Source organism: Protopterus annectens, chromosome 12.part0 (assembly GCF_019279795.1).
Source record: "Protopterus annectens isolate FY-2018-M chromosome 12.part0, PAN1.0, whole genome shotgun sequence".
Classification (NCBI taxonomy): domain Eukaryota; kingdom Metazoa; phylum Chordata; order Ceratodontiformes; family Protopteridae; genus Protopterus; species Protopterus annectens.
The window spans coordinates 654,651,465-654,677,041 of record NC_056746.1 but is presented as its reverse complement, the minus strand read 5'-3'; the positions used below and the strand labels follow the sequence as shown (position 1 = coordinate 654,677,041).

Below are 25,577 nucleotides of genomic sequence, written 5' to 3'. Positions count from 1 at the left end.
TCATATTTGTAAAACAAATAGTATCAGAATTGCAAGATCTAAGGACTTAAATCTTGCTTGTGACATAAATAGGTCATGTTGGAGGGACAGGAATATGTCTCAGAGATTACCATTTCTTTGGAACAGGCTCCTTATCTGTATGAACCAGAGTTCTTCCATGACTCTATTCAAGTGTAAGTTGGACCAGTGGATGGGGAATCAGAAATTCACTCCTTGTCTGGCACCTATGTTCCTAATGGACAGAGGCAACCTGTAAGTGCTAGAAGATCATGCCCTATCTTACATATACTCCTTAGAATAATCTTAGGATTACTAGACCTATCAGATATGTTTGGGATGTATGTTTATGCTTAAAAAAAGGCCCTTGGGCATTAGCCTAGTATACTCTTCTGAACCCGTGGCTGGGTAGATGGGTCTTATGTAATGCAGATACATTTAGAGTTCATTTTTCTGAGGAGTTTGTAGATTTTATAAAGACTAACATGTAAGGATTTATGTAAAGTTAACATTTATGCTTGATTGCCTTTACATTTTGACGTGTCTAGAGATACAAGGCAATATTGTCTATTGTCACCATTTTTGTTTGCTGTATACCTTAACAGCTACAGTATATGGATCACATTTGAGGGATTACTGATTGAATGCTAAGAGATAAAAGATTGTATTGTTTGATGATGATGTGTTGATATATTTAACAAGCCCTGAGCAGGATATAGGCTGTTTATTTCAGTTGCTGAACCAATCTGATATGTGTTCTGGATATGAGATAAATAAGAAAAAGTCAGTTGTAATAAATTTTATTCCCTCCCAAGTCCTAAAAATAAAATATGGTCAGTGTATAAATTTTAGTACTTCTCAAGTCCTAAAAATAAAACGTGGTTAGTTTATGACAGGCTGAGCATGTTACGTACTTGTGTATATGGATAGGTTATAGCCTAGCCCTAAATCATAAAAGGTATGGAGACTGCTTCAGTGTGTTGTCCCTTTTCTCTGTATCATACAGGCTACTGAGCAGCAACATGTGCCTCATGTGTAAGGCTTCATCAGATGCTATTCTGTCAGCCCTGTTTCACATTTGTTACTCCAGTGCTATTCTGAACACCCAATCAAAGGATCTCAATAAATGGAGCATGTTGGAGTATCACAGAGAGTACTGCTTCTGTGGAACCATATTCCACTCCACGTAATGGAAAGTACTTCCCATACTCTATTCAAACATAATTTGGATGAATAGATGGGTGACAATAATTTCACCTCTGAACTTAGCACCATGTTCATCGTAGATGTGGAAACATGTAAATATCCCAACATATCCTTGTTCAGCCCATCTCTCAGTTATTAAAATTCAAAATATAAGGGCTAGGAACTACAATGGGAATGTATGGCTAGACGTCTTAAGATTCTCACAGATCAATAGCTTAGTAAATACCTATGAATCAAATGTATTTAATAAGTTGGGAAAGATGGGTTAAAATTCCACACAAGTTAATGTGTGCAATGGAAAAAGAAGATGCAGGTTTTAATGGTATGTTTATACTATTAAAAATTATTCGTAGATAAAATAAAGAAGTTTTTATATTAAAATAATAATATGCTTATGTAAACACTGAGATACAACCAAAGTGTTCATTTAAACCATTAGGGCAACTTGTGAAGTCATGGTCATTTTAATAACCTTAAGGTAGCAGAACATATTCTGTTAGTGGCAATGGAGTCTGTGTTGTATTCTCTATATTCCTGCATATTAATACAGAAGAAAGGCAGAAGTTACTTTGTCATTTTTGTTTCTGTTTTGTTTTGTTTTTTTTTTTGTTTTTTTCAATCACTACTACTGATTTCTTTGTTCAGTATTTGATTTTGCTGTCTGCTTAGAAATTTGTGAGGCTACAGTATCATGCACATGGGAAAACACCTCATTACTCCGATGTATCTCGGGGATACCACAGTGTATATCATGCTGAAGGGTCAGCTACACTCTAACAGAACTTTTTGGGTGGTAGTTACAGTCTACTTTGGATTTCATGTCTATTTCTCATAAGTATTAAATATATCCAGTTGCAGTTATTTTTCAAAAGTTGTATATAGGAAAGGTCTACTGAGTGCCTTTTGACGGATTGCTGATATAAGGCAGGGCTTCATAAATCCTCACTGCATCAGGCGGTGGTAGACTTCAGAGTTCTACTGATATGAAGATGGACATTTAGTGCTTTTGTTTGACATTTAGAAGGTATTATACCACATTGGGAGTTACGCAGTCTGTTTTCCAGAAATTAGATTTATCAAAGTGTAGCTGACCTGGGAGGGCAAAACTGTAAATTCATGGGTCAGTCAGTACTGTATAACCCCTTCATCACTCACAAGTTCAAACAGCATAATTCTTTTCCATGGTATTCAAAAATTACCAATAACAGTTACAGGAAAAATATTGCATTAAACATTTCATAAGAAAACTGCTTTTTAGTGCAGTCTTAAAACCAGTAATTGAAGCTTGTCTAAAATAAATTTAAATACACATATACAAGATTTTCAAGAAAGCACACTGCCAACAGCTAAGCTACCTTGGCAAAACAAAAAACACACATAAATGTTTATTCTTAAAATGTCTTGACCTTTAACTGTTTGAACTGCGGCATTTAACTGTAAATAGCTTCTATTCAATAGGCAGCTGCCAAACAATGGTTAATACAGAAGTTTCAATTTACATACTATTAAGCTCATAAATAAATAAATAATTCATCAGCCACAGGCATATAAAATGGAATACTAAGGTTCCTAATTGAAATAAATATAATATTCGCACAGAAAAATATACATGCAAGCAATGATAATCTATAAGTTTCATGTAAAAATATGAATGGACAGATGGTATATAGTAAACTGTCTAGACATGTATAGACCCTAAGTAATGTTAGCAAACAATATAGCGTGCCTTGTCAGTCATTAGTTTTCAAGCTTAGTATGACATTTTTAAAATTCTTGCAGGCAGTTTGGATTAAAAAGTTGAAGCCCTGACTGAGCATGACGTGAGTTTGATTAGCGAAAGACCTATAGCAGGGAAAATGGGAGAGAGCAGCCACTGCCAGCTTATCCAGCTTGGAGGAAGGGAAACATTTGTGGCTTGCTGCTTGGGTGACATCTAGAGAAGGCTCTGGGTGTTACAACTTCAGGGCAAGAACCTGCCAAGCACTTGTTGCCTTTGTGGAGCTGCACTAACTGAGGAAATCAGCATGCAAAAGAAGGCTTCCCACAGCAGGCAGCATGTAGTGGATCATTAAGGAGCTGATGCATGGAGACGGAGCTGCAACAGGAAGGTTGGGCTATTGTGTTGGAACTGAGAGTAGGTCTGATCTTTACCACCTGACTCTCATCAAAAGAGAGAGTGAATGGGTTAATTAGGCACCCTAAGCATGGCCATCTGGGTAAGAAGATTCTCCTAGCCCAGGGGGGATACCTAGCTCTCGCCCCTGAAGGAACAAGTGAACCATATAGGTAAAGTTGGTAAAATTCTTACAGTCACCACTGTCTCTGTGTGCATGCTGCAGGAGGAAATCCAGCAAACCCCTCAGCTAGTAGTCATTAATATAAGTCCGAGGCAGAATTTCCTGTAGGCTTTAGTTTTGAAGTTTGGAAGAAGCTTTCCTGTTTCTAAAGTTACATACTTCTTTGCGGAAGGTCCAACTAAGGTAATATTCCTTGACACAGAGTAGCATCTTCACAGGGTATTATACTTCCAAGTACAGCAGATGTGTGCACATCATTTCACTTTCAAACTGCATTACTTCCCTACAGTAGCAAATATATATGTTTAGTACCCAATTTCACACACTTCTTTTAATGGCAAGTACATTGCAACTTCTAGTTTTATCTTTAAAAATATTGCTTACGTTTTTCTTAATTCAGTACAGCATTAGTACAGATCGTGGACTGACAGTTCTGTCTTCATCACCTTCTGGACTAAGGTTAACAGGACTAAGCACCGCATCTAAAACATTAGCATGCTACACAATCCCTACCCTTTTACCCATAATACTGAGTGACTAAGGACCCTTCCCTAATCTAGATCTCTGATAGAGCTTTGAGCAAAACTGATCCATGGTTTGATACTACATTTTTGTGTATTTGGCTTCTAGTAGTATGACATCATGTACAGTCAGAGTAAATTGGTTGGATTTGTTGCTTTTTAAAGAATATTAAAGTTCGTTGGTGATTTTAGTTGGCTCCGGGTCCTGTGGCTTGTGGATATTTTGCAGTTACTTGGTCTGTACAGCAGTTTGGATCATGTACAGTCAGAACTCAAGCATAACCAAAGTGACAGTGTGAAATAATTTCCACATGGAAAAAGTTATGAGAGAACTTAATAAACTGTATTTATTTCCATTTACAGACAGTGCTTCACCCATTGTGTAAGAAGTACCCTCCTTCAGTGAAGTATCGAAAGATTTTCCTAACTGAATTAATAAAGAAGGTACAGATTCAACCATTTCCTTAATTTGTTGTCTTGTAATTTCTCAGAGTAGTCTTTAAATGTGACAATTTAGTATTCCGTTTTCATCCATCTTTATGGCTGGCTGCATACAAATGTATTACTTGTAGAGTCAATGCGTTTTCCTTTTGCATCTTTTCATTTAATGTTTTTTTTCCCATTTTAATGGTATGCAAGGATAGACATAGGTTCATACATATGTAGCAGGCCAATGACCACCAGGGCCTTTATAAGCCTAGCTGTGCAGTCCAACCTAATTGTGTCCCTGTGTATCATGTGTTTATTAGGAGGGGGTATGCTAGTTAGGAAGTTTCTAGAGGTTATGCTGGGGGGTATGTTTGGGCATTACAGGCTCTGTCTATCAGACATGGGGGCCGGACCAGGGTTGAATTTTCATTTTCTCATCCACTGGTCAAGGTTACATTTAAATAGAGTTAGGGATGGACTCTGCTTTGCATAGATGGGGAGCCTGTTCCTGTCCATGGTGATCCTCTGAGACACATATCTGTCTCTCCAGCATGTCTTACTAATGTCACAAGCAAAATTTAAATCTTTGGATCTAGTGGTTCTGATGCTGTTCATTTTGCAGATGTGCAAAACATTCATCAGAGCTGGATCTGAGGATGTCTTGTATATTAGGTATAGATTGCATCTCACTAACCTCTAGGAGACAGAGTATAGAGACAGGGCTTTAAGGTGATCTGTATAGGACAATGTGTTTATATCCTAGATTCCCCTGGTAAGGAATATTTGTGGGTATTCCAGCTGTTGCATATGTCAGGTCTGGTACATGCTGAAGGGAGCATTTACTCAGTGATGGGTCTGATAAGGGTCAAGTAACATGGCACTATGACTTTCTTTAACCTGGATGCAATGCTCTTACTTAGTTCGATGACACAGAATGATTTTCTTCCTACCTTGGCCACATGTTGGTCAAAGACCAGAATCTGTTGTCCACTTCATTCCATTAACCTGTGGGAATACGATTCTGAGGCTCAGAACCACCTGGCCACCTTCTTCCAGCTTGAGACTCCTGACTTGAGCTCTTCCTCCCTACCCATAATGCCCTGTGCCCCCACAGAACCTCAGATCTCGTTTGCCATGCTTTCAGTTCACATTGAGTTCCTTATCTTGAGCTTCTTCGAGTGTTTTGTAAGTTTTTCTTGCTGGTTGTTTCTTTCCCTATCTGTCGGTCTTCTATCTCTTTCTCTAGTTCCCCCTTCTGTCCGTTAGGTCTTTTCTAAAAAAAAAGGGGGGGGGGCCTTCTGTCTGCTTTTTCCTTTCTTTTTCTTTTTCCTTATGGCTGATCAAGTGCACGTCCTGTGGGCAGAAGATCCCTCTATCTGACGCCCACAGGGAATGCGTGTACTGTTTGGGGCCTCAGTATTTTGATGCCCCTTGTGATATTTGTAGGGCTTTTCATCCACGGGCTCTGGCGGACAGGAGGAACAAACTGATTTTAAAGGGGATGCTTCCCCCTTCCTCCACTTCAGGAGTGCCTTCCACATCAGGGGCTGAAACCCCTCCTAAAAAGCCCAGGGAGTCCAGGAGACCATCTGCTTCGTGATCTTCCTTGGAACCGCATAGGAAAAAGGTGAAGTCCTTGGAACCGACTTTCTCTGCTCTGAGCTCAGTGGCCACTGCCTCTCCTCCACCCCTTTCATCCTCTGGTGCTACAGGACCGATTTGTGCTACCGTGGCATTGGCTGCTACAGCTTTGGCGCCAGGGTCAACTTTACCCATTTATGCAAGTAGGTCTGCGTCTTGTTTCCCACTGAGATCCTCGAGAACCCTTCCACTACTTCGTCTGGGTCTTCACGAAGTCTGACCTCCAAAGATGTCTGTAAGCTCATGAGACAATTTCTCGAGACACAGATCCAGGTGGGGCTTATGCCTGCTCTGTCCGCATCTGGATCCGTGAGGGATTCCCAGTTCCAACTGGTAGAGCCTTCTCCGATTCGACCCCTGGTTTTGGATTCGACCCCTGGTTTTGGAGTTGTCAGTTCCATTGGGTCCCGGTGCTGGGGTGTCGGAGTCGATAGAGATCTCCTGTTCACCTCCATCTTTCTCCCCAACTTGAACGTCTCCAGCCGCTTCGGTTCCAAGCATGTCTCGGAGCCATAGTGTTGAGGTTGGTTCCAGGGGAGTGGGGTTGACCTTGACTCCAAAGCTTTCAGAGCCGTCTCTTCCCTTAGTGCCTCGGCCTTCGACAGCTCAGCTCTGACTCCCCCCTCAAAGCGGGAGGCCCACACCGTCTGGTAGGTGTCTGCTGTGATGGTGTCTGCCCTGGTGGGACAGCTCCAGGTGGTTCGGAGACCTTCAATCCAAAAGGAAAAACCACTTTAATGACAAAACACAGCAGAGCTTTCGGACATAATCCTTCTTCAATACTACAAACTTATAAAATTTCTTTCATCTTATATACAGGCCCAAAGTAGTCATGTGGTTAGCAGCCCAAAAATCACATGACCATAAGTATCACTCAATAAGGCAAAGTTAAAACAACACAGATAGCAATGATTCTATAGTACATAACAAAAATTTAAATAATTTAAAATTCAGCTTGCTAATATAATTAATAATCAAAGTTACACATAAAATTCATATTATAAAATTCATATTGTAGAAACAATATACATAATTATAAATTCAATCTACTGAGCTTAACCAAAATTGGTTTAAGGCTCAGCATACTGTTCAAGCCAGGAGAACGGTCACCAGCAAACCTTAAAATCCACTCATATTCTTTAATTTCTAAGAAGTTATTTATATCACCACCTCTTGGGGAGGGGAAAACAATGTCAATAACCCTGAATTTAAAACATGATCTTGTCCACAATCTAACATATGCTTATATAAAGCATTTGTTTCACTACATCTTCTAATTTCAGACTTATGCTCTGTAATCCTCTCTTTCAACCTACGAGTGGTTTTGCCTACATAAAAAGATTTGCATAACACACAGGTAGCCAAATACACTATATGTGTTGTGTGACAAGTAGCTGAAACATAAAATTTAAAAGTTTTCCCTGTTACTGGATGAACAAAAAGTCACTCCCTGTGTCAAAAATATCTCCACAGCATGAACAATTGTGGCATTTACATGTACCATACTTAGAGGAAAGTTTTCACAATGTTGGTAGAAAAATCCTTATAACATAATGAATTTTTAAAGTTCTCATGTTCCTATAGGCAAATAAAGGTCTATCACCCAATAAGGCCTTTAGTTCATTTGAAGCCATTAGTATCAACCAGTTCTTAAATATTATTTGCTTTATGGATGGTGTTGTAAGACTATATGCAGTTACATATCTAGTCACGCCCATACGCATATCTGCATTATTCATAGGTAAGGCATCTGACTCCAGTGGGTCAGATAGGAAGGTAGGAGCAAACTTAGTCTTCCTCTCCTGCATCACCTTATCTTTCTCCACAGAGAGTAGGACATTATCATATCCACTAGCAGAAAAATCCGCTAACATATCCTTTAATTGTAACTCAAAACAGCAGTCATCAGTGTTAAGCCTACTCAACCTTCCTAACTGGGACCTCACAATACCTTTTAAAGATGTGTGGTGCATGCATGCTATGAAAGTGGGTGTATCTACCAGCACACACATCCTTTCTATGTGACTTAGTATTCATATGTCCATCCTTAAATATAACTTCTACATCCAAAAACACAATTTCAGTCTTGGAACAGCTCATTTTAAACTTTAGAAAGGAAGAAGCTCTATTCAAATAGTCCAAAACATATTCAATATATCCAAGCTGCCCTTCCAAAGTAGGAAACAATCGCCTACAAAACGCTGGAAAAATCTAATATGTTGTCTATAAGGGTTTAGATCACTCAAAATATGCTTACTTTCCCACTGGTAGAGCACTAGGTTAGCATAGGTGTTGGCTATGGAAGTACCCATAGCCACACCAGTGAGCTGAAGGTACGTAAGTTCATTAAAGAGGAAAACATTATTCTTTAAAACCACATCTAGAAGGCTACACCACGTTTCTATTTTACCATAATCAGGGTTTGGACATGAAGTCAAAAAATCTCTCAAAAGGTCAATCCCATCATCATTCGGTATGACCGTGAAAAGAGAGACAATGTCCAGAGTTACCAAATAATACTCATTATTCATCATTTGTTCCTTCTCAGTGTCATAGCTTACTCGTAACTTCTGTAAAAAATCAAATGTGTCACGTAGAACTGAATCACAATTATTCAAAAAAGGTTGTAACTGACCATGTAAATAAACTGACAGGGGTTCGGTCACCCAACCTGCTCCTGAGACGATGGGTCTCATAGGTGGATCCATGATTGACTTATGGATCTTGGGTATTCCATATAGGCGGGGTGTCACAGGACAAGGAACTGTTAAATAATTAAATAAATCAAGATCTATCTGACCCTGCAGCTGTAAGTCATAGATGACCATATTAACATACGATATACATTTTTTTACATCCATGCCAGTGATGCGTTTAAAAGCAGTCGTATCCTCCAGCAAACAGGACATAGTATTTAAGTATTTGTCACGTTCCATGAGCACCACTACCCCTCCCTTATCAGCTTGTTTAATTATTATTTCTTTACAGGAGCACGGATCTTTAAATGCTTTAAACTCATCCAGTGTCAAGTTGTACTCATTCCTTTTACTCTTATTACTACTCTCATACAGTTGCCTAATTTGTACTTCACACAAATCATGAAAAGCCTTCACTATTGGTACAGCAATAGGTATAAAAGTACTGAGGCGCTTAAAGCCTCTTTCTACTACAGATGATTGACCAAACAGCAACTTTAAGTTTAACATTCTGGTGAATTTTTTCAAGTCAGTTAGTGCAGACACCAGGTCATTTCCACCTGAAGGAATAAAGTTAAGCCCCTTTGAAAGTACTGATATATGGGCTTGTAGCTGGAACGTTGATAAATTCAACGTACTTTAATTATTTTCGCCCATCTTGGCTGTGCCTAAAGAGCTGTTGAGCTTCCTTTATTAGATGCCTCTGAGCGCATAACTGGGGAATTCCTCTGCGCCGGTCGCTCTTTCACGGTTTCAGGTCGCTCCAGTGAAAACGCTTTGAAGCAAAACTAAAGTTAGTTGCTGTGATTTCCTCCCCACCTCATCATTTGTATTTCCAGGCGTTGTGATCACTCGCTCGTGTTACACAGGAATTAGAAGTCTCTGCCCCTATGGCTGGCGCTACGTGGGTCAAACCATTCGCAGATTCAGATGGGGGGGTTGTACTACATGCCTTTTATTCTGTTCATTAGAAACTGCATTAACGTCGCTAATATCGTCCAAAGTATCCAGGTTACTTCTTGTTTTGACTTTATGAACGTACAAGTATTCATTTTTGGATCTATTGCTGTTATTTATAGGGACGTTCTCCCTGGGCCAAGAGAAGATATTCCCTCTGCCAAAATCATTGATGTCACGAACAAGTTTTCGTTTTTTAGTTGCTTCCATTCTGGCATCCAAAGTTTGTAGTCTCCCTACCATGTCATGAAAATGGTTAGACATATTTGAAAAGATAGGCATAGCCAATATATCATTTTCAAGGGTACAAATATCTTTCTTCAGGTCTTCCTCTATAGATAAAAAATACTCATTCATGAGCAACATATAGTCCAAGCCTAATTGGATATTCAGCTGTTGCCACTTTTTTAGCAGCTCTGGGTATGCGTTCCCATATGACGGACATAGTACGAATGTGCGTATGGACGTGACTAGATATGTAACTGCATATAGTCTTACAACACCATCCATAAAGCAAATAATATTTAAGAACTGGTTGATACTAATGGCTTCAAATGAACTAAAGGCCTTATTGGGTGATAGACCTTTATTTGCCTATAGGAACATGAGAACTTTAAAAAATTCATTATGTTATAAGGATTTTTCTACCAACATTGTGAAAACGCTTTCCTCTAAGTATGGTACATGTAAATGCCACAATTGTTCATGCTGTGGAGATATTTTTGACACAGGGAGTGACCTTTCACCCAGTAACAGGGAAAACTTTTAAATTTTATGTTTCAGCTACTTGTCACACAACACATATAGTGTATTTGGCTACCTGTGTGTTATGCAAATCTTTTATGTAGGCAAAACCACTGTAGGTTGAAAGAGAGGATTACAGAGCATAAGTCTGAAATTAGAAGATGTGTCAAACAAATGCTTTATATAAGCATATGTTAGATTGTGGACAAGATCATGTTTTTAAATTCAGGGTTATTGACATTGTTTTCCCCTCCCCAAGAGGTGGTGATATAAATAACTTCTTAGAAATTAAAGAATATGAGTGGATTTTAAGGTTTGCTGGTGACCGTTCTCCTGGCTTGAACAGTATGCTGAGCCTTAAACCAATTTTGGTTAAGCTCAGTAGATTGAATTTATAATTATGTATATTGTTTCTACAATATGAATTTTATAATATGAATTTTATGTGTAACTTTGATTATTAATTATATTAGCAAGCTGAATAAATTATTTAAATTTTTGTTATGTACTATAGAATCATTGCTATCTGTGTTGTTTTAACTTTGCCTTATTGAGTGATACTTATGGTCATGTGATTTTTGGGCTGCTAACCACATGACTACTTTGGGCCTGTATATAAGATGAAAGAAATTTTATAAGTTTGTAGTATTGAAGAAGGATTATGTCCGAAAGCTCTGCTGTGTTTTGTCATTAAAGTGGTTTTTCCTTTTGGATTGTCTGCTTGCAGTACTTTGGCACTTTTGGTTCGGAGACCTTCCACATTTGAGGTTGTGGAGGGGGTCCTCTCCATTCCTAGGAGATCCTCGGCACTTATCTCTACAGAACTTCCCCCACCTCATACTGGAACTGTGACTGAGGCCTCTGAGCTGCCGCATGGACAGCCCTATCCCAGAAAGCCTCCACACCATTCCCTCAGTGGATCCCCAGGCGTCTTCTGATATCTCCCCAGAGTGCTCTCCTGATGAGATCCCTTAGAAGAGACCTTATGAAAGGAGGCACATGGATTCCCCTATGGAATCTCTCACTACCGATACTGATTTTGAGGAAGAGGAAGGGTCTTCCAAATCACCACCTGATGAGGTCTCCTGTGGAGACCTCCTTGAAATCCTTCACCAAAGGGGTGGTTGGTATGCCCAAAGCCCTTCTCCGGAGGAATTGGTACTGTGGGAGGTTTTCAAGTCCGGCCCATGTACTACCTGGGTGCCCCCCCCCCCCCCCTGGCTGATATGCTCATCCAGCTGGTGTCATCACGGGCTTGGTAGGAGCTGGATACAGTGGAACCAATCCCCAAATACGCCAACAAAATTTTGAATGCTCTGGTTGATAAGTCTTTCTGGACCAAAGGAATCCCCATAGATGCCATGGTTGTGGCAGCAGCCACCAAGAAGGAGCTGGCTCAGGAAAGCTGCTCTGTCCACCCCCCCAAATAAGAGAATCCCAGGAGTTGGACAGATTTGGCAAACTAATTTATGCTTCATCTACCTTTGCGCTTAGGGCATTGAACAGTTTGTTGCATTTTACCCGGCTACAAAGGGACTTAGTCAAGGAACTTCCTAGCTTGGTCCCAGGGTCCATGCCTAACGAGGAACGGGAATCTTCTTCCTCTATGCTGGCCACCCTACACTCCTTAGCCAATGCATCCATAAGGCTTATCTCTCGTGCTGTGGAGGGTACCTCAAGGGCAGCTGGTTCCAGCATTGCCATATGGTGCTATGTCTGGATGAGGCTGTGCAATTTTGCTGAGCCTTTCGAACAGTCCTTTATTATTGCCCCCTTTGATGGCTCCACCTTGTTTGGACCCATTGTATATGACACTTTATCCCAGAGTGAGAAAGATGGTAAGACCCTGTCTGCCGTCAGAATCCATTTTGCTACTCCACAACTGACCTTGTCCAGGAACAAGCATGGAAGTAAGAAAATGTGGATGTTCTTCATCTCACATTGCTGCAGTCATAACCTGTGGGTAGTCCGCTGTCCTCGGTCGGCCCGAATACCAAAGTGTTAGGCTGGCATCGGTCATGGTCGCTCAGATCTGACGTCAGTACGCCGTGGTACTAAAGCGCATGACCGACGCCATTTCCTCAGTCTTTCTTGCCGCATGGTCCGAAGCAGAAGCAGCGTTTTGCAAGTGCCGTTCGGCGTCCTGAAATTTTCGTATTCTGAGTTTCAGACCGAAGACCAAGTTGGGCTAAGTACCCCGTTGGGGAATATTTTTGTCTTTTCTTGCCTCAGTTAATTCCGGATGTCAGAAAAAGTGAATAATTGTATTTCTTGTGGGAAACAGATACCTCATAGGGATTACCACTCTTTGTATTCCTTGCTTGGGGCCTGAGCACGACGTAGTCGGGTGTCGCTTTTGTGCTAGATTTAATAAGCGCACCATTAAACGCAGGTTAGATTGTGCTAGGCTTGTCTTCGGTAAGCGGTGTAATTACAATATGCCGTCGGATCCTCCGACGCCACCGCTAAGAAGCGCAAGGAAAATCGTTAAAGTCCAAGCAGGATGAGTCGCCCGTTACGGACGCCGGTTCTTTAGAAACTACGGTGGAATCTGTGGATCCAGCCGAGGTTTCAGCTGAGTCTCAGGGGGAGCCTTTAGTTTTGCAGGATGTGGCCTCTCAGGAGTCGGGTCAGGCTGAGGGGGCCTCTCAGGTTTCTGTAGTCCCTCCTTTGCATAAGGTGGTTAGGCCTTCTACTTCTGTCTCTAAGGTACCTTCCAAGGTCAGGCCTGGTTTGTCTTCCTCTGGCGTCAGCCCAAGTTCTGCAGGTTCTGTACCTAAAAAGCATATGCTGAAAATGTCAGAAGATTTAATTTCCTTAATCAGGGGTTCTTTGCCCCCTCCAGATGGGCCTAGGGTAGAGCCAGAGGTGGAAGGATTGGAGCATTCTTCAGATTACTCGGAGTCTTCGGCTGAAGACATTCAGGATTTTCCTCCTTATTCTGATTCAGATGCAGAGGATTCTAGTCCTTCTGCTTCCCCCCCAGAGGATTTTTCTTTTTCTGAAACCCTGCATTTCATGAGAGAGCATTTTAAGTGGGAAGGTCAGGATTTCTCGGATTCTAGAAAGAGACTTAGGGAATTTTTGTTTTTACCACAGCATAGGCCCTTGGCTATACCTCCTGTTTTGGATGTTGTTCAGGATGTTTTCTCTGAAGCTTCCCTTAATCCTGATTCTTTGCCTCCTGCCCCGGTCAAGCCAGACAGGTATTACAGAGTGCCTGAGGCTCATAAATATTTGTATAAAAGCCCGAGAGCTGACCCAGAAACTATTAGCCAGGGACCTATGGGTGTCAGGGCTTCTGTTGTAAAGAATCCAGTTCCTATGGATAAAGATTCTAGAGCTTTGGATAGGTGGGGTAAAAAAGTGTATACCTCTTCCACTCTAGCAATGAGGGCTTTGAATTGCCAGTTTCATATGCTGAAGTACCAGAACTTTCTCCTGAGTCAGTTGAAATCTAAGGTAGATGCTTTGGCAGAGGGCATTGAGTGTAAGGAATTGCAGGATTTAGTTCATGCCTCTGATCAGGTGGGTAAGCATTCTTTGCAGTGTGGTTTTGATGCTCTTCAGGCCTCTTCCAGGGTGGCTGCCACTGGATCAGTTATTCGTAGGCACGCCTGGCTTAAGGATCAGAATTTGTCAGAGCATGTTAAAGCTCGAATTTTGGATGCTCCCCTTCAGTCTGAAGTTCTGTTTGGTTCTCCTGTGGAGTCAGTTTTGAAGAAAATGGAGGACAAAGCCAAGTCTATGCAAACAGTTAAGGATTTCTTACAGGTGCAGCCCCCTAAGTTTAGCAGAAGTTGGCCTACTAAGGGATGGGCTTATCCTTCTTCTGATTTACAGTCTAGGGGCAGATCTAGACGTGGTAGGGGCAGAGCTCATGCTCAAGGTTCTTTCCGGCCTAGGACGTGGAGTTCCCCTGCACAATCTTCAGGTGAGGGCAGGGGTCAGCCTTTTCGTAAACAGACCCAATGACCTGTATCTCCAGCTGCCAGATCCCTCCTGTCTGGCAGCTCCCCTGGGAGGAAGGTTGGCACATTTCAGAAAAAATTGGCTTTTAGTCACTCAGGACAAATGGGTGTTGGACATTATAGATCGAGGCTACAAATTTTATTTTCACACCTTGCCTCCTTTCAAAGGCATGCCAGACGTTCCTTCTCAACAAAAGGTGGAGGCTCACAAACAGATTTCTTTACTACTCAAAATGGGGCTATCCAGGGGTCCCTCCACAGACGTGAGCCTAGGATTTTATTCTCGCCTGTTTCTTGTACCAAAGAAAGGAAACACTTGGAGGCCAATTCTGGATTTGTCTATTCTCAACACATACCTGGACATTCCAAGATTCAAGATGTGAACTTTGCAACAACTTCTGCCTCTATTAGGCAAAGATCACTGGATGGTAACTCTGGATCTCAAAGAGGCTTATTTTCACATTCCTATCAGGCCCAGCTGCAGGAGGTTCCTGCGCTGGCTGGGACTTTACATTATCAGTTCTCTGCATTGCCCTTTGGCTTATCTACTGCGCCCAGGGTTTTCACAAAGGTCCTGGCACCGGTGATAGCCTTCTTAAGGTTAAAGGGAATACAAATCTATCCTTATTTGGACGATTGCCTGATTCTGGCTCAAGACAAAGTCGAGTTGCTTCACCATCTACAGTATGTTATGGCAGTGTTAAGATGCCTAGGGTATTCTGTGAACGAAACAAAGTCCAGTCTAGTACCCTCTCAGGACATGTGCTTTCTGGGTGTGAGACTGAATACAGCTTCTCAGATGGCATTTTTGACCCCGGACAAACAAAGAAATCTTACCCTGTACTTCCAACAATTGTCTCTACGGTCCAGGCTGACTGCAAGGACAGTCCTTCAAGCCTTGGGGTTCATGGCATCTTGTATTCTGGTGCTTCCCAATGCCAAACTGCATATGAGGAAGCTACAATGGTATCTCAAAAGCGTATGGACTCAACACTGCCACGATTTGGACACTGTCATTCAGATGATACCTTGCATCCAAAGGGAATTTTTGTGGTGGGCTCAGGAATGTCACCTAAACAAGGGACTCCCTGTGACCCGACCAGAGGCGAGTCAGATCTTAACGACAGATGCCTCGGACATGGCCTGGGGAGCGCACTTCAATGGAAAATGGGTTCAAGACACGTGGCCTGCCAGACTACAACATTTGCATATCAACATGAAGGAGATGTTAGCAGTCCAATTTGCATTGATGGCTTTCAAGGATTTACTGCTCCCAGGACAAGTGTTGATTCAGACAGACAACACAACAGTCATGTGGTACATCAACAAGCAGGGGGGTACCCATTCGTACCCTCTTTGCAGACAAGCTATGATTTTGTGGGAGACTGCTCTCAGTTTGCACCTCACCCTTCAGGCAAGGTTTCTGCCAGGAGCACAGAACTCCTTAGCAGATGTTTTGAGCAGACAGATGGTGGATCCCCACGAGTGGAAATTGGATCCTCATGTCTTTCAACAGTTGACAGTGGCATGGGGGACTCCAGACATAGATCTGTTCACTTCTCCACTGAATTACCAACTGCCAAAGTTTTGCACAAAGCTGTTTCACCCAAAAGCTTGGAAAGTGGATGCTCTATCATTCAGTTGGAACAACCTTCACGTTTATGCCTTCCCCCTCTGCCTCTCCTTCCCAAGGTGCTCCTAAAGGTCAGGCAGGACAAGCCTTGCATGATTCTGATAGCTCCAGATTGGCCACGGCAGCACTGGTACCCTCTGCTGAGGACTTTAGTACGGGAGCCTCCTTGGCCTTTGCCATTAATTCCACACCTTTTGTCCCAGGCAAGCAATCATTTCCGCAATGTCAGGATTCAGTCCCTGCATCTGACAGCCTGGCGTATTCTGTTTTAGACCCTGGGGGGTCGCAGCTTCCTCAACAAGTTTTGAATGTCATTTTGGAGGCCAGACGGCCTAGTACAAGGAAGGTTTATGCTGATAAATGGAGGAGATTTTTTCTTTGGAGCAAAACAAAGAGTTTTGATGTTTCAGTGCCTAATTTGAGTGTTTCACTTCAGTATCTTGCAGAATTATTAGACAAGGGTTTGTCTTTCTCCTCTGTTAAAGTTCATGCTGCAGCCATTTCTGCTCACTATGAATGTGACCCGCCATTATTTTCTCACCCTTTGTTCAAGCAATTTCTTAGAGGGGCAAAGGACATAAGACCCCCCACGTAGAGCTCCTACTCCTTCCTGGGATCTCAATTTTGTGTTGGAAAAGCTCACTTTACCTCCTTTTGAACCTGCAGCTACTTCAGAGTTGAAGTTTTTGTCTTGGAAGACTGCTTTTTTGTTGGCCATTACGTCTGCTAGAAGGGTATCTGAATTACAGGCTCTAATGGCAGTTGAACCCTTCCTGATATTTCATAAGGATAGGGTCTCACTACGGACTAATCCTACTTTTATGCCTAAAGTTGTTTCTAATGTGGCTTTAAACCAATCTATTCATCTGCCTACTTTTTATGCTGATCCCCAAAATAAGGGGGAGAAAATTTTGCATTCTTTGGACATTCACAGACAGTTACGTTATTATTTGAGCAGAACTAAAGGGTTCAGGCAGTCCCAACAGTTATTCATTTCTTTTGCCTTGGGATCTCAAGGAAAACCTGTTTCAAAACAAACTATTTCTAAGTGGATTGGGCATTGCATTGCTTTCTGTTATTCCCATCATGGTAAGGAGGTTCCGCTGAATCAGACCTCATTCCACTAGGGCTACTGCCACTTCTACTGCTTTCTTAAGGGGAGTAGCTACTAAGGATATTTTGGAGGCAGCTACCTGGAGTTCAGTGCACACTTTTTCTAAACATTACCATCTTCCTCTTTATTCCAAATCTAGGGCTGGGTTTGCCACTGCAGTTTTACAGGGCATGTTAGCAGCTCCTAATGCTATCTGATTTTACCAACCTCCCTTTACCTTTGCTTTGGGATTCTACCCACAAGTTATGACTGCAGCAATGTGAGATGAAGAACATAGTACAGTTTTGTACCTACCATAAATGTAGATGTTCGAAGATCCACATTGCTGCAGTCTAATTTACCCTCCCTCCTTCCCCTCTGTAGTTTGGGGTGGCTGTGTGGTTGCTATTTTGGTGATTGGGTATTGTTCTATTTTTGGCTATGGCTTTTCTTTTTAAGGCCTTCTGACATCTGGGGCAAGAAAGACTGAGGAAATGGCGTCGGTCATGCGCTTTAGTACCACGGCGTACTGACGTCAGATCTGAGCGACCATGACCGACGCCAGCCTAACACTTTGGTATTCGGGCCGACCGAGGACAGCGGACTACCCACAGGTTATGACTGCAGCAATGTGGGTCTTCGAACATCTACATTTATGGTAGGTACAAAACTGTACTTTTCGGAATTCGCAGGGTCCTTTCCAGGACACTGAAAATGACCCCCCCCCCGAGGCAGAGGGAAATGTGGTCAGAATGGGAGATGTCGCCTGTGCGGTTGAGGGGATCTGCAAAATAGGGGGTCATGGCAAACCTTCCTGGACAAGGCTTTCCAGCAATCCTGAACTGTTGCCCGACAGCTGTCCTCTGGAAACAGTTGGGGAACGTTTCTCCTTGCACCCAAAAGCCTGCCAGTCCATCACAAACGACAAATTGGTGCTAAGGATCACATCCAGAGGATACTTCATTCCCTTTTCCGACATTCTCAAACAAAAATTTCACCTCCCTAATGTTCCATCCAGTCAGAGGGATGATGTGGCCCAAGAAATAAAAAAGTTGCTGCCAAAAAGAGTCTTCCAAGAGGTGCCCCCTGATCAAGTTGGTCAGGCGTTTACTCCATATTCTTTTTATTACCCAAGAAAATAGGGGACTTGCGACCTATCCTGGATCTGACCTCTCTGAAAAATCGGTGAAACACACAAAGTTTAGAATGGTTTCGCTTCAATCCATCTTACTTCTCCTATTGATGGGTGATTGGATCTGCTCTATTCACCTCAAGGATGCATACTACCATATCAAAACGGACAGGTGCTCCAGATGGTTTCTGCATTTCATGCTGGGAACCAATCACTACTAGCTCAGGGCACTTACATTTTGTCTTACCACAGCCCCCAGAGTGTTCACCAAATGTCTGGCAGTAGTTGCAGCTCATCTCCAACTGCAAGGTTATCAGATATTTCCATATCTGGACGACTGGCTCCAGACTGCTTCAACCAGGCATCTACTTCTTCAGGCCAGGAATTACTTTCTCAAGTTAGCCCCAACCCTGGGAATAACTGTAAACATACAGAAGTCACAAAGGAAGCGGAGTACAGCAGAAGTAAGAACAAAACTCCAAATTTAATTCCAAGAATGTGCACTTATAACATACGGATGAGCGCTTTCACCATTACAGCTTCTTCAGATCCTTGTATAAAAGTCACAGTAGACCTCCCCTTATATAAGCAGCTCAATTAATCAATTAAAACAATTTAAACAATTAAAAGCAATGCTGGAGAATTTAAAGAACTCTCCCATATATAAACATGTTAATGTAAAGTAAGACAAAAATATATAAAACTTGCATAGTGACCTAAAAACATGTAAATAAACATTCTGATAAGTTAATATTGATAAAATACATAATCAAGAACATATACAAATAAATGATAGTTCATTTTATGTGCCTGCGTTGTCTCAGCTTAGGTTTTATAGAAGCTCTATCATTCAACCCATGCCCCTGTCAGCTTTCAAACGAATGATCCAGTCAGTCTCCTTAGATTCAGTAAGATTCATAGTATTACCACCCTCTTATTCACAACAATTATCTCTAGGACCCGGAACAAGAAAGTATGATCATTGTCATTGGTGGTTATATGTTTTGCTAAGGCATTGTGTAAAGTGCCCTTTCTCATGTGGTAAATATGCTCCCTCATTCTATCCCTTAACGGCCGGTTAGTTTTACCAACATAGAAACTCGGGCATGCCTGACAAGTAGCTAAATACACCACATTAGGTGTCATACAATCTGCATCTGCCTTGATGGAGAAAATGGTGTGTAAACTGGTGTATAAACACCTCACTGCTATCAATAAATGAACAGAAGTTGCAGTGACCACAGGGTTTAGTGTGACCAGTGTTCTTCATAATCCTATCATGTCTGGGGTGACAAAGCAATCGCTTTAGGTTGCTCTTATTCCGAAATAGGAAACTTGGTGTCTCCCCCACAATGCGTTTCAAATCATCATCAACCAGGAGAATATCCCAATGTTTGCTAATAATTTCCTTTAACTGATATTGATCAGAAGTATACAGCGTTTGCTTGCTGAGCAGTGGATTTTACTTTACTTTATTTTTTATTCAATACAGAAGTCACAGTTGAATCTGGTTCATAGGTAGGTACTAGGCTATTGGCCCTAGGGCCTATATAAGCCTAGACAAAAAAGTACCCTGGCTTTCGTCACCCAAGAAAATTATTTTCCTGTGCCCCTGTCGAGCAGAGCCACAGAAGTGATCCCCGGGGTGAATTTCCTGTCTCCCATCCAATCATCAAGATTTATCTTGGAGTGCTAATGAGGAGCTTTGTTTGATATAGTTAGGTAGTTTGTTCCAGAGTATGGGAAGTCTCTGGGACAGGAATCTATCCTTCCAGCATGTTCTGTTTATTGTGGTGACAAGGTTTAGGTCCCTAGAGCGTGTAGCTCGGAGAGATTGGGATTTCTTTAAGTGGAGCATGTTTAACAGCTCTGGGTTTGACATAGCTTTGTATGTTAGGCAGAGATCGCCTCTGAGTAGGCGATATGCGACGGAGTAACCTGGAGTTTTTTGAGACAGTCTGTGTAGGGCATCTGTTTGAGGACGGTAATCTTCTTTGTGAGGTATTTCTGTGGCCTTTCTAGTTGTTGTAGATGCCTTTTGAGGTACATACCAAAAGGGGCATTGTACTCTGTAATGGGTCTAATGAGTGACGAGTAGAAGGGAACAATGACCTATTTTTTTCCTAGATGGGAAACCTTTTGTGATGAGGTGTGCCACGTGGAAGGATTTCCTGACTACTGTGGTGATGTGATTATCAAAGAGAGACTACTGTCCACCTGTGTCCCAAGGTCTCTTATCACACTTTCGGTGTTAAGTAGACTACCGCCTCTGTGGTAGTTCATGGGTACAGAGTTTTTACCAAAAGGGATGACAATGCACTTTTTGGCATTGAGCTTGAGGCCATGGCTTTGACACCAGGCATCTGTCTCAGTGAGGCCGTTTTGTAGAATGTCCACATCATTAGAAGATCATGTTTCACTGTTGCAGTCATTACATTTGGGTAATCTGCTGGCAGGTTGCCCTCAGTCGGCCTGATTAACAAAGTCTTGGGTCCTGCGTCGGTTGCTGTCCCTTCTTCAATGATGTCAGGTCGTCAGGGGTATAAAACGTGCAGCCGACGCCATTACATCAGTCTTTCTTGCTGCGTGGTGCCCGAAGCAGAAGCAGTTAACAAGTGCCAGTCGGCCGACTCCTGAAATTTTCATTTTCGAGTTTCAGAACTGAAGTCTTCAACTAAAAGCGAAGTACCCCGTTGGGGAAACTTTTTCTTGCTCCTTACCGATGTCAGTGAAAGTTAATAATTGCATTATGTCTGGGAAACAAATACCTCAAAAGGATTTTCATTTCTACTGTATTCCTTGCCTAGGCCCTGACCACCACGTGCCTTGCTGTAGGTTTTGTGCTAAATTTAATCAACGCATGATTAAACGTCGGTATATTTTTGCTTCTAAATATTTTGGCTGAAGATTTAATTATCCAGAAATGTCGTCGGTTAGCAATCCGACTACCGGAATACCTAAAAACGCAAAGAAAAAGACAGAGACAGACCGTTGAGGTCCAAAACTGATGACAATGCTTCTCCTAATCCAGTCGCTGGTTCGCCGTTACTCAGTGAGGCGCTTTCGCAGCCCCTGATACCTGCTACTTCTGATTCGCAGGCTTCTACTGAGACTCATTCGGAGTCCAGTATGCCGCGAGATGCTTCAATTATGAAACCCGCGGATGTCTCTACCTTAGATGGGTCAGGAGCTGCTGTTCAGACACCAGCTTCTGAGGGTGATTTCAGGCTTACAGATTTGTATATTAGACCAACGCCATCTTCAAAATTAAGACCAAAATCTAAATTTATGTCTAAAAAACTGATGCCTGGGCCACATGTGCAGGCCTATATGCCTAAAAAACAAATGATCAAAATGGCTGAAGATTTAATTACTCTGATCAGGGGTAGCCATCCCCCTCCTTCTAATTGATTATGAATCTTCTGAACAGGGTTCTATTTCTTCTGACTCTTCTAATGAACAGGATTTGTATATTCCTACTCTGATGCAGAGGATTCCATTCCTTCTGCCTCTCCCCCTGAGGATTTTTCTTTTGGGGAAACTTTACATGCCTTAAGGGAACATTTCCACTGGGAAAGTCAGGATTTCTCTGAATCAAAAAAGAGACTTAGGGATTTTCTTCTACTTCCTCAGCATAGGCCTTTGGCTATACCTCCTGTTCTAGACATTGTTGATGATGTTTTTTCAGAATCTAGTATGACTCCTGATTCTCTGCCTCCGGCTCCTTGTAAGCCAGACAGATACTACAGGGTTCCTGACTCCCACAAATTCCATTTCCAAAACCATATTGCTGATCCTGAAACCATTTCTCAGGGTCCCAAGGGCATTAAGGCCTCTACTGCTAAAAATCTTACCTCTTCTGATAGAAATTCCAGGGAGCTGGATAGATGGGGTAAGAAGGTTTACACGGTCTGCAACCTTGGCAATCGGCTTTAAACTGTCAATTTCATATGCTTAAATATCAACAGCATGTCATGGGACTACTTAACAGAAAATTATGTTAATCTCTGACTGTGTGGAAAATAAAGAATTGCAGAATTTATTGCATTCAGCTGAACAAGTTGGAAAACATACTTTGCAATGTGGTTTTGATTCCTTGGAGGCCTCTTGCAGGGCTGCTGTAACTGGATCTGTGCTTAGAAGGCATGCTTGGCTCAAAGAGCAAACTTTGCCTGACCATGTTAAAGCAAAATTGTTGGATGCTCCTTTACAACAGGACCGTCTCTTTGGTAATAAGGCTAAAGAAGTGTTAAAAAAAGATGGAAGATAAAGCTAAATCTATGCAAACTGTGAAAGATTTCTTACAAGTGCAACCTCCAAGATTTAGTAGGCACTGGCCTACGAAGAACTGGTCCTTTCCCGTCCCCACGAGAGCCGCTCAAGTCAAATCAAGACATTCCAAAGGCTCCAGTTTTCAGGTTTCAGTCACAAGGAACTTTTAGAACAAAACAATGGGGTGCTTCCACCTCCAAATCTGGAAGCAACAAGGCACCTCCCTATAATAAACAGTCTCACTGACTTCCCTCTACAATCAACAAGCACTTACCTCTTGGCCGCCCCTTTGGGGGGAAAACAAGCACTTCATGCATGAAACTGGCAACTTATTACCCAGGACAAATGGGTTTTAAATATAGTTTCCCAGGGATACAGATTTCACTTCCACATGTTGCCAATCCCAAACGGATGGCCAGATCTGCCCTCAAATAAGTGGGCAGAGGCCCAGAAACAAGTTCTGTCCCTCATGAACATGGGGGCTATTCAACCAGTACTAGAAGAGGAAAAGGGACCAGATTTCTATTCCAGACTTTTCCTGGTACCCAGAAAAGACAAATTATGACGGCCAATTCTGGACTTATCCACTCTAAACACATTTCTGGACATTCCAAAATTCAAGATGCTGACTCTTCAAAAGTTACTACCTATGCTAGGCAAAGATGCCTGGTTGGTAACTCTAGACTTAAAAGAGGGTTACCTGCATATCCCATCAGGGAATCTTGCAGAAGATACCTTTGTTTCAAAGCAGGCTACTTGCATTACCAGTTCTCTGCACTGCCCGTTGGCTTATCTCCTGCGCCCAGGGTCTTCACAAAGTGCCTGGCACCAGTAATTGCATTTTGCAGGCAAAGAAATATTCAAATATATCCATACCTGGATGATTGTTTAATTCAAGCAGAAAACAAGGACATTCTTCTAAAGCATCTGGCGTTTGTAAAAAGGGTTCTAACTTGTCTAGGGTACACCATAAACGAAAAGAAATCACAACTGGTGCCCTCTCAAAAAATTACATTCCTGGGTGCAAGCTTGAATACATCTGCCCAGATGACTTCCCTTACGCTAGAAAAGCAAATTCAATTGATGACTTACTTCAAACATTGCTATCTGCAAGGCAAATTCTGCAAGCCTTGGGGTTCATGGCTTCCTGCATTCTTCTAATTCCATATGCAAGACTGCATATGAAGAAACTTCAGTGGTACTTAAAAGGTTTATGGAGTCAACATTGTCACAGCCTGGAAACAATGATTCCTATTATACCTTACCTGCAACTAGAGTTCCTATGGTGGGCAGAGGCCTGCCACCAAAACAAGGGACTGCCATTCACTCCACCCCCTGCTGCCCAAACCCTAACAACAGACGCATCAGACTATGCTTGGGGGGCTCATCTGGCAGGGAAGTGCATTCAGGGCAAATGGAGCCCAAATCAAATGCACCTACATATCAATCAGAAAGAGATGCTAGCTGTACAGAATGCTCTGACAGCCTTAAAGGACTACCTTCATCCAGGACAACTAATGATAAAGACAGACAGCACCACAGTTATATGGTACATAAACAAGCAGGGGGGTACACATTCCTACACCTTTGCAGACTAGCCATGGCATTGTGGAACACGGCCTTGACCTATCAGATACAATTACAAGCTCAATTCCTGCCAGGAAAGCTAAATACTCTGGCAGACGAACTAAGCAAGAAATCTTATGGACCCACACGAATGGGAAACTAGAACCACAAGTTTTCAACATGTTGACATGCATATGGGGGAACCCAGACATAGATCTTTTTACTTCACTCCAGAACCATTAGTTGGACAAATTCTGCACAAGAATTCATCACAAAAAAGCTTGGAAAGTGGATTCTGTATCATTCAGCTGGAAAGACCTATCAGTCTATGCCTTTCCACCTCTGCCTCTGCTCTCCAAAGTTCTACTAAATGTCAAACAGGACAAACCAAAAATGATTCTAATTGCTCCAGACTGGCCTCGCCAACACTGTTACCCACTCCTGCGCACTGTGTCACACCTTCCTCCATGGCACCTGCCTCAGACACCTTACCTACTGTCTCAGCAGAACTACCAAATTCTGCACACTCAGCTCCAAACTTTGAATCTTGCAGCGTGGCTAATCAACTCATTTCATCCTTGGCATCCCTCAGCAAACCAATGATGGATGTAATTTTGGAGGCTAGAAGGTCTAGTACTAGAAAATTTTATGCTGACAAATGGAAGAGATTCTGTGTCTGGAACCAATCACAAGGAATAAGCACAGCAATGCCCAATATTCCTCAGATTCTCCAATACTTAACAGAGATGCTTCACAAGGGCCTATCTTTTTCTTCCATAAAAATCCATGCCTCTGCCATTTTAGCTCATTACAACACAGAACCTTCCCTCTTCTCTCATCCTCTGCTAAAGCAGCATCTCAGAGGGGCCAAAAAATGTATGAACTCCCAGGAGAGCACCACCTCCGGCATGGGACCTCAATTTTGTTTTGGAAAAACTCACTCTCCCTCCTTTTGAGCCAGCTGCTACTGCAGACTTAAAATTTCTCTCCTGGAAAACAGCTTTCCTCTTAGCAGTCACTTCAACTAGAAGGATTTCAGAATTACAGGCTCTTATGGCAGTGAAGCCTTTCTTTATTTTTCATCCAGACAGGGTGGCTCTCAGGACCAATCTATCTTTCATGCTTAAGGTGGAATCCAGTGTGGCTCTTAATCAGACCATTCATCTGCCAACTTTCTTCCCCAATCCACAGAACAAGGGTGAGCGGATTCTGCATTCATTGGATGTACACAGACAACTTAGATTCTACTTAAACAGGATGAAATCTCTAAGAAAATCTGAACAACTATTGGTGGCATTTGCTGCAGGGGCAGAGGGAAAGACTATTTCAAAGCAGACTATTTCGAAATGGATAAGCCATTGTATTCGTTTCTGCTATATGCACCGTGGTAAACCTATCCCCAAGGGGATCATGTCTCATTCC

At 42.2% G+C, this 25,577-nt stretch overlaps 1 protein-coding gene across 1 annotated transcript in view; it reads left to right on the top strand.

Moving 5' to 3' along the window:
* Positions 1-25,577, top strand: part of LOC122816769 (protein-lysine N-methyltransferase EEF2KMT-like) — a 404,467-nt gene that overhangs the window by 164,225 nt on the left and 214,665 nt on the right. The window contains exon 3 of the mRNA XM_044089786.1: positions 4,385-4,465. Coding sequence (XP_043945721.1) covers positions 4,385-4,465 — 81 coding nt within the window. The remainder of the gene's footprint in view (positions 1-4,384; positions 4,466-25,577) is intronic.